The following is a 10,363-nucleotide window of genomic DNA, read 5'->3' as shown; positions in this document are numbered from 1 at the left end:
CAATAATCAAATTGGTCTCCATCATTCAACCAATACTAACGGTAACATTATTTACCTACTCTAGGCTATATAATTTAAGATTAACGTAGCCTACCTGCAGTAAAAACCAAGCATGTCCGATAAACATTCTCAGATTTATTTCGGCTTCAAGAAGAAATGGGAATTACATGTCATGCAGAAATCATCCTACCCTTATTAGACGTTCTCTGCGGTAAACTACAGTCTTGTCCTTGTAGGAAGGTAGTGTCTTTCCAACCCACTTTAGATTAACTTCCAACAAAATTACGTCTCACTGCAACGATGCGCCATCTGGTGGACAAACGACTACATGACGCCAATACTGGAAATGCAGCCAAATTATTATGATGAATATTTGGTTTTCCTTTAATCCTACTGAATTTGTAATTATGTATCAGCCGTTCTAATTGCCGATACTGATGGTATGTGCGTGCCTGTGTGTGTGTGCGTGTGTATATGTGTGCACCACCATCTACAGGCCAATGAGTGTACTAGGGATGGGAAGTCTGACACCGAGGCACCGGAGCTCGTATCACTTCCGCGAAGCAATATGCCTCTGCACAATGTATCGGAGCGTATCAAAGTTGTAAGGTCACGTGACTGATGACGTACGAAGCTTTGGACGTCACTGAAAAGTTTAAATGGGACATTTGACACAGGGGCACCGGTGCTTGTATCAAACCCCTAAAGCGTTACGGGTTCGATAAACCTTTAAAGTGTCGACTCTCGAGCAATTGCGGAGTCAAATTGTCTCATTGATTTAACACGTCTCAATGGATAGCAGGCAACATGTTTTCACAACCCCCACTCTTCACAATGCCCTTTATATGTTTTCTGTTATCTGACACTGCTGTGGTCATCTGCAGCAATTAGCCTACGTTATTTTGCCATTAGTTTTTGCAAAACATCAAATGAAGTCTAAAACACAACCACTATAGAGAAGCATGCAATATCAAATAATGCTAACGCATGGCAATTATGAACATGGCGGGATTTGAACCCCGGTCGCGCGCGCGGTATACGAACGCGCTACCACCCTCCCAAGGCCATAATGAGATTTTCACGGAAACATAGCATTATTTAAAATAGTTTTTACTCACAAGGAAACAGAACACGTTGTCTCCCCGCTCTGTTTTACCAGTGTCAGAGAAGGGCCATTTGGTCGGCATGTGGCTTCGTCTGTGATTGTTTAATCGCTAATGAGAGCCGCCGTTATGTCTGCTAACCACCAGATGTCACTGTTTTGTATTCGATGCTTTGACACTTCGAAACACTTACTATACAATCAGGAAGAACCTTCCAAAGCCTCGTGGGGCTTCATTCACCCAACCCTAGAGTGTACAGTCACTAAATGTACACATAACCTAATTTTCTTTTTAGGCCCCCCAATGGATGAAATTCTACGAAACTTGGCATACCCCCAGAGAATGTCATCATACACAATCATACACATAAAATTTGGTGCAGTTCTGAACATTTTAACTGAACAGAGGGGCGATTAAAGCAGAATGATATTGCATTTTCATTTTTTACCGGGGGGGTGCAAATCACAAATGAGTGATTATGGGCTAGGTTGATGTGGGCCCTTGAGACCAACATACCATAAAAATGTGTTCATCCTCGGTGCCAGGGTTCAGGTAGTTCTTTAGGAAAAACTGCATATACAGACTGCTATATAATTGAGGACTATTGAGTTCTGTCCATCATTTGGTGGTAAGTACAATTACTGCGATAAAATGATGATCAAAAAAAATCATCAAAAAATTTTCAAAAAAAATGTTCAAGAGTAATATTATGGGTATTGTATCAGCCATAAAAATCATTATTGTGTTACTATGTTACAGTTATCATTATTGGCCCTAAAATTCCATGTCGGTGCACCTCTACAGCATCTCCACATGCCAGCTATAGTACGATATCTGCTGCACTGTTTTGCTTGATGAGTGCACCTTTGTCCCACTAGAGGGTGCTGTTCTTTTAAAGGTTCCTGGCCTAATCTGTTCATTCCTGTGTCTGTGTCTTTTGGTGTACAAATAAGTGAAGTGTTAATGTGTCATTAGACCAGTTACAAAACCAAAAAGACTCTTCACTTCACATCATTCATATTCCTCAAGGTCAGTCTTTCCTGCCTTGCTGCTGTAGGCAGGGCTAGCCTGTACTTATTGGGATGTGTCTTCACAAAACATATCTATAAATTCACAGCTGACCCTTGGGAATAGCATGTCTTTCTTAGATTCTATTGAATAAAAATACAATCAGTCTGCATGCATGTGTAAAGTTGGATTTCAATGGAATAGGTTATTCCATATTGTTGACTAGAAACCCAGTTGCTGGATAAAATGTTTATCAAACACGTTTATCAAATGCTACTGTACCACAGATTGTTCACACATATCTTTCCCAAGAAATAAATCAGTTTCTGTTTCAGTCTCTTTCAAAATACTGCATAACATACCAACCTAATGGTGAACCTGTTGTTCCTGTTGTCATCTGATGCTTGCAGAGCAACATTTCATCTTTTGTGTGTCGGCCGGTCAGGTGTGAGGGCTGAGATCCTGTGGATGTATAAAGGCAGCGGCTCCTTGTGAGATCTCAGTAGGTGTCACCTGAACTGCTGACAACATGAAGATCTTCCTCTGCACTCTGGTTCTCGGGCTGCTGTGCATCACAACAGGTGAGATGACCAGTCTGATTTGCATGCCACTCCTCTCTAATCATAGAGATTTCGATAAGAAATGTAAATAATCCAGCGTATTATTTGCCATTGGTCAACTTCATCAGCGTTAAGAATATTGAATAGATGAATTATTTAAATAAATGTGTGCTCTCTCAAACAATCTTCTGAAATTGTAGAAAGCTTAAAGCTATTATAAAAGTTTTCAATATCACTACTGTCGGCAAATATTCAGAAAACAGTGTCACACTGCTGTTGATGAATGATGACACAGCACAATGACGGGACAGCTAGCGCTGGATTTGCTTTTCTCATGAACATAAGGGATATCAAAACCAAAAGTAAAAATATACACGCATTGCATAACCTGTAAATATCACATCTGTCATAGAGCATAACCTGCATATCCTGTTATGCTGTAGTCTTTAATTAATTTGATTTCATCATTATGATCTTTGTGATTTTTGATTGATGTGATCTAGCATCACTTTTTGGTTGCTGTTGTTTGTTTTATAGAGGCTTGCTCATGCCAAATAAGAAGGTGTATAATAAACAATTCCTAAAGCTGTTGGATAGAGAGAAAACTCGTCTGACTAGATCATTACATGTATATAAAATGTTGGCGAGTCAGGAATGACTATACCTACTTAGCATGCTTGTCTAATCATTTCATCTAAAGTTATTATCTCAAGTAATCTACTGAACATATCATACATGACTGATTTTCATGGAAGTTATGCACTTGATGTGTTCAATCAATTTACTCTCATGGACCTAATGTATTGTTAATGGAATGCAAACGTCTGCTCATTCTGTCAAATAGAAGTGCCTGTTGAGTAGTTTATGGTAATAGTTTATCGTAATAGTAATTATTCTGTGAATCTGACCTCCTGGCCTCTGTCCTCCACAGTGAACGCTCTGAGATGCTACACTTGTGTGAATGGAGATTGCAAAACTGTGACAGAATGTCCGGCAGAGAGTAACTTCTGCAAAACTGTCTCCACTCGTGAGTATGCCACAGATGGCTTTAACAGTCCTGTTGCTAACACAGCCGTCTATCTTGGCCACAAGCATTTCTGTGTTCTCAACTTGAATTAATGCATCTACATGCTCTTGGCCTTGTCTTATCATCACTGGTCCATGAGACATTCTCTGCCTTAACTGACCCTTTGCATGTGTATCAATGAGGAGAGCACTGGAGTTGTTTCTCCCAGTAAGCAACTCGATTTAGAACAGATTCCACCCTGATGAGGACGGAACCCATTCCAGAGCAGGCATTCTAGGGTTTGGGGGGTTCCCTGGGTTCTCTGCCTTACCAGTGTTCTGTATTACAGCGGATGTGTTGACCAGAACATGTGAGGAGATCTGCATACCTGGTTACAACACACACTGCTGCATGACTGACCTGTGTGGATGATCAGCTTGGAGCCCTCCTGCAGCTGCAATCACACACATACACACACACACACACACACACACACACACACACACACACACATACACGAACATCACATACACCCATTGAACACAGATGAACACATAAGAAACACAGGCTAATGTATAATTATGCTTTCACAAACTAGCACTAAGACCTACACATACCGGTACACACACTTAGTCACACTCACACACAAAAATAAAAAATATGCATGACATTTAAATATCACAACACACAAATATTCTACATGCTTTCTCACATAACTATCACACACACAGACACACACATGCTTTAAGTAATGGATATAGACAAATGTCTAATGGGCTTAATTATGTTACATTTGTGCAATATACACAATAACGTCTAAAAGCTCTCATCAGTAAAATTGGATTAAAACATTACATATAAATGCTGTCTTGTTTTTATTTCAGTGGATAATGTCTTGTAGTCTACCATTATTTGCTGTCATATAGCAGACTTTAATGTGCTCTTTGTGTATCAAACCCTTGGTGTTACCTTTACGGTAAGGGTACATGAATTATCATGAATTCATGCATGAATTGATTCATGATTTACATATTACTTCATTCTTTAATATCTCATGAATCATCACGAATTTACATGAGTTCATAGTCTGTAATTTATGACCTCATACATGAACAACACATCAACTAAAGCATTAAGTATGATGAGCACATCATTATGATTTATGATTTATTAAGAATGATCATGATGATTTATTTTTCTGCAAAAAATGTAGTCATCACTACTCAAATTCTGATTTGAAGACAACTTGTGCAGTTCTCTAAACACATGCATTATTCAAACTTTAGTTGAGGGGACACAAACATGATGAACTCATAAGTAATTAACCTGACATACATGTAATCATGAAGATCATGCTTAAGAAATCATAAATCACAATGATGGACCTACCGTACCTAATGCTTTAATTGATGTGTTGTTCATGCATGAGGTCATTAATGACAGACTATGAATTCATGTAAATTCCTGATGATTCATAAGATATAAAGGAATGACGTAATGCATAAATCATAAATTAATAAATGCATGAATTCATGATAAGTCATGTACCCTTACTGTAAAGTGTTACAGAAGTTTGTGATGCCACACAAAGGAAACCTTTAATATTCTAGGCCCTAGTTTGAGGATAAAACAGCTGGTAGCACGTTCAGGGTTAAACAATAAAGGACACGCTTCAGAATGAGCAGGAAGTGGGGAGCACCAGGTCCAAGTTACAGTAATTAACAAAAGTTTGATTAATGCCGACCAATTGCATTTGCAATTGCAAGGTGAATGCATCAGGTGAGATTAAAATACAAGATCACCACAGGTTATGGTCATGCTTTTAATGACAGACTATGAACTGCTGACCTTTTTACCTGCCAAGGGAAATTACTGCGATTCTGCTAGTCGCAGTATACATCCCGCCTACCAACAACAACAGCGATAAGAACGCGGCTCTTAGTGAACTGTACCAGGCTGTCAGTGAACAACAGACGGCACACCCAGACGGTTTCACCATCTTCACTGGAGATTTTAACCATGCTGATCTAAAAACTGTACTTCCAAAGCTACACCAGCATGTTGATTTTCCAACAAGAGGAGATAACATCCTGGACCTGGTCTACACTACACACAAAGGAGCATACAAAGCCACCCCCCTCCCCCACATTGGACTTTCAGACCATATCACTGTTATGCTAATGCCCGCATACAGACAAAGGGTAAAAAAAAAACAAACCGGTTCGTAAGCAGGTAAAAGTGTAACCTGAGGGAGCCTCCGATGCTCTTCAAGACTGCTTTGACACAACAGACTGGGAAATGTTCAAGCAGGCAGCCACTTACAACAACCGGACAGACATAGAGGAGTATACAGACACTGTAACCTCTTACATCACCAAGTGCATCGATGATGTGACCCACACAAAAGACATCATCACTGGCTAACTGGAAGCCATGGCTGACAGGGGATGTCCTCAGGCTGCTGAGGGCCAGAGACAAAGCCTACAGAGCTGGGGATGAAGCTGGCATGAAAAAAATGCGAGAGCCAACCTGTCCCGTGGCATCAAGGAAGCAAAAAAAGGAATACACTCACAAGATAACCACCCACTTCAAAGACAGCAGGAACTCACAAAGCCTATGGCAGGGCATTCAGGCCCTCACGGACTACAAGCCCGCCACAGAGCTGTGAGAGCAACATCCCTCTGCTCAACAACCTGAACCGCTTTTTTGCTCGCTTTGAAGCACAAAACAGCACCTGCCCACAGAAGACCCATCCCCTCTACATGAGCAGCCCCTGTGCCTCTCTGCCCGACAGCGTGAAGAGGACACTTGCTGCTATCAACACCCGTGAAGGCAACAGGTCCAGACAACATCCCAGGTCGCGGCGCTGAAGGACTGCGCGCAGGGGAGCTTAAGGATGTCTTCACAGACATCTTTAACACTTCCCTGAAGCAAAGCCATCGTCCCATCATGTTTCAAAGCTGCCACCATCATACCTGTGCCGAAGAAAACTGCTCCATCCTGCTTCAATGACTACCGCCCTGTGGCACTGACACCCATCATCATGAAGTGCTTTGAGCGGCTTGTCATGTCACATATCAAAGCCATTCTCCCCCACCCTGGACCCCTTCCAGTTTGCATACCGAGCCAAGCTGTCTACAGAGGATGCAATCTGCTCTGCCCTCCACCCAGCCCTCACCCACCTGGAAAAAGAGACTCATATGTGAGATTGCTGTTTATAGACTTCAGTTCTGCATTCAACACCATAATACCACAACAACTCATCTGCAAACTTGACAAACTAGGACTCAGTACCTACCTCTGCAACTGGCTACTGGACTTCCTCTGTCAGAGGCCCCAAGTAGTACGTGTTGGCAACAATACCTCAAGCAGCATCACACTGAGCACAGGGGCCCCCCAAGGCTGCGTGCTCAGTCCGCTGTTCTTCACCCTGCTGACGATGACTGCACTGCAACCTACAGCAACAATCACATAGTGAAATTTGCTGACGACACAACTCTGGTGGGTCTCATCACCAAGGGCTTAATGACTCAATACAGGTTGGAGGTCGACCATCTGACCACGTGGTGCAGGGACAACAACCTCCTGCTGAACGTCAGCAAGACCAAAGAGATTGTTGTTGACTTCCGGAGAGGTCACACCCAACACCTGCCACTGACCATCGACGGTGCTGTGGTGGAGAGAGCGAGCAGCACCAAATTCCTGGGGGTGCACATCAGTGAAGACCTCTCCTGGACCACCAACACTGCATCACTGGCGAAGAGAGCTCAGCGCCCTGTACTTCCTGCTAAAACTCAGGCGAAGCAAGTGCTCCACCAGCCATCATGACCACATTCTACCGAGGCACCATTGAGAGCATCCTCTCCAGCTGTATCGCTGTGTGGGGGCGGAAGCTGCACTGAATACAACAGGAAAGCCCTGCAGCGCATAGTGAACACAGCTGAAAGGATCATTGGTGCTTCACTCCCCCCCTGAAGGACATTTACACCACCCACCTCACCCGCATAGGCACCAAAATTGTGAGTGATGCAAGTCACCCCGCCACAATCTGTTTGATCTACTGCCCTCTGGGAAGAGGTACAGAAGCCTGCGCCTCCGCACTACCAGACTCACTAACAGCTTCATACACCAAGCTGTAAGGATGCTGAACTCTCCCCCTCCTCTCCCCCCCTCCACCCTCAGCTACATAACATCCTGGACATTGGACCCACAATGGCCGCCTGCACTACTCCACCTGCACACTTGAACACTTGCACACTTGTACACTTTACAACTTGGTGTTGTTGTCCTGAAAACACAACACTTCTGCTGCTCTTACATAACTTGCACCACTATGCCACTTTCTTTATTACTTAGGTCAAACAGTATTTTATAGTATTTTACAGTATTTGCACTAGTATTTTATTGACTGTCTATGCACAATGTCAACAAAATTTTGCTGCTCTTATTTTTTCATTATTATTATATGTGCCCTCTTATTTACTTATTTACTTACTTTTTTGTTTACTTGAATGTTATGTTTGTCTGTGGACTTAAAATTGGTCAAATATGTCTTGTCTTCACCGTGGGATAGTGAGAAACGTAATTTCGATCTCTTTGTATGTCTGGAACATGTGAAGAAATTGACAATAAAGCTGACTTTGACTTTGACTTTGACTTTGACTTTTACTTACACAGAATAAATCATTATGTCACATAATTACAGCTTAGACCTGTTTCAAAATGCTGTCAATCTGACTATTATATCATTACTGTAATCAGGTCAGGCATGTTATTTTGTTATGTCTGGTGAACGCTGTGATAAGAGCAGCTTTCCTACCCACACCTCCTTACAGAGAGAGGGAGAGAGAGAGAGAGAGAGAGAAAGAGAGAGAGGGGGGGGGGGAGAGAGGGAGAGAGAGGGCTTCTCCTCACACTCCTGCTCTCAGACTCATGGCACCGGCTGGCAGGATCAGCAACACTGACAGTGTGGCAACACCACATACATCTGGAGCAACTGGATTATCTAGTAAATCCCTAAACAAATAGAGAAGTGCATGTCATCAAACATACTTGCACACACACACACACACACACAAAGGTATAATAATACACTTAACATGGGGATGTGAGTCTCAACAAACATATTGCTTCAACCTCCCACACATATAAAAATATACCAAGCTCCCTTATTTGAGTTATCTTTCTCAGATTTAAAAACCCAAAAGGGCAGCTGACCTCGATATGAATGTAGATGTTGCGGTGATGCATCTGAAGTCAGGTCAAATGCCATTCATGGGTCTTAAGGCTCTGGCATGGTCCTTCGTCACATTTGCGCGTGTCCAAGACGTGCGTCATTTTTGCCGTGGACGTGAAGCATACTCCAATTTCTGCTGTCCTGAATGCGCGTTAAATCGTTCAGGTTAGCGCCTGCGCACTACGGATTAATTCTGATACTCTGCCCCACCAACTGGGGGCGGTACGTCAAGCCTGAAAGTAGGACACAACCACCAAAGAAGCCTGAAACGCCTGAAGAAAAGAAGAACTTGGGATGTGCGAGCACTGAACGAAGGAAGAGCTGATGAAGGAAAAAGCACCACGAGTACGTTCGCCTGTCTGCTGGGAAGTTTGATAAGCTGGCCCATCGCATCGCTCCATTTATCATCCACCAGAACACACCTGTTGGTATAGCTGAGAGACTAGCTTAGCCTACTTGCTTATTAGGCTACTTAGCCTATAGCTATAGCTTAGCCTATAGCTAAGTGACTCGGTGCTGCGAGGGCAGCAATATTGGTGCGATACAAAGTAAAGACATTTTTCTAAACACAGCAGTGTCATGGTAAGAAAGAGTTGTGCGTACAGATGTACTCAATTCAATTTGTATTGAGTCTTCACACCTGCCTCATACCAAAAAGTATGAACCAAAAACCTGTAAATATGACGTGTCAATAAAAGTTTTGAAGTAACTATTTGTGTTCATAATGTATGTCTCACTGTGATAATGGGTGTATTTAGAGCGAGAGGTAGCCTCTTCAATTATTATTATGATAACGCATTATCTGGTGTTGACAGGCGAGTTTCGAGATTTGAGTTCAGCATTGTTCAGGAGTAGGCTAGGTGATAATGATTGCACCTGGGAGAGGTGGGCTACATTCCCTTTATTATTATAATCACTATTGATAACGCATTATACGGAACAGGCGAGAATGCATCTCGAAGTGTTACTGGGTTTCGCCTGAGCGTTGTAGATAGATACCAAAGATTCTAAAGCTCTGTTCTAGAATCTTTGATAGATACCTTTATATGACTCTGGGTTTCTTGATTTCAGCATACGCTCATTTTTAAAAATCCGAAGTCATGTCAGCTCTCTATGCAAGGAGTAGGGCTGTCACTTTTTATTCGAACATGACGTGAAATATCCGTAGTCGAACTATAAATAAACTATTCGGGTTTTAGTGCTGTGTAGCGCCTTTCTACAGTCTATGATTAGTTTTATTTTATTGTTTGCCATCTCATTCAGTGCTATATGATCCAGGGCTCATGACCAAATCAAGCCAATATAATAGCCAGTAGCCACAATGAGCCCATGCAGCCACCCTGTTTCGACAATCAAAGGTAACGCACAGAACGGCCAGCAGACAGATAATTACGTCCTCAACTCATCTAAAATGTGGTGTCTTGAAATACTTTGGTTTCTACACCATAGA

The 10,363-nt window shown here is 42.3% G+C and overlaps 1 protein-coding gene across 1 annotated transcript; it reads left to right on the top strand.

Moving 5' to 3' along the window:
* The first annotated feature begins 2,590 nt into the window (after window positions 1-2,590).
* ly6d (lymphocyte antigen 6 family member D) lies at window positions 2,591-4,531 on the top strand. The gene is made up of 3 exons (XM_048264256.1): window positions 2,591-2,692; window positions 3,603-3,698; window positions 4,027-4,531. The coding sequence occupies exons 1-3, from the start codon at window positions 2,641-2,643 to the stop codon at window positions 4,107-4,109; spliced, it is 231 nt and encodes a 76-aa protein (XP_048120213.1). The 5' UTR covers window positions 2,591-2,640; the 3' UTR covers window positions 4,110-4,531.
* The last annotated feature ends 5,832 nt before the right edge of the window (window positions 4,532-10,363 follow it).

This window comes from Alosa alosa, chromosome 15 (assembly GCF_017589495.1).
Source record: "Alosa alosa isolate M-15738 ecotype Scorff River chromosome 15, AALO_Geno_1.1, whole genome shotgun sequence".
Lineage (NCBI taxonomy): Eukaryota > Metazoa > Chordata > Actinopteri > Clupeiformes > Clupeidae > Alosa > Alosa alosa.
The sequence above is the reverse complement of the archived record's forward strand: the minus strand, read 5'-3'. Positions and strand labels throughout refer to the sequence as shown.

Bases quoted from the DNA above. Each gene is read 5' to 3' on its own strand.
- ly6d (XM_048264256.1), top strand. From the start codon at position 2,641: ATGAAGATCTTCCTCTGCACTCTGGTTCTCGGGCTGCTGTGCATCACA. The intron at 2,693-3,602 runs GTGAGATGACCA...TGTCCTCCACAG, and splicing joins GCTGCTGTGCATCACAACAG to TGAACGCTCTGAGATGCTAC. The intron at 3,699-4,026 runs GTGAGTATGCCA...TCTGTATTACAG, and splicing joins CTGCAAAACTGTCTCCACTC to CGGATGTGTTGACCAGAACA.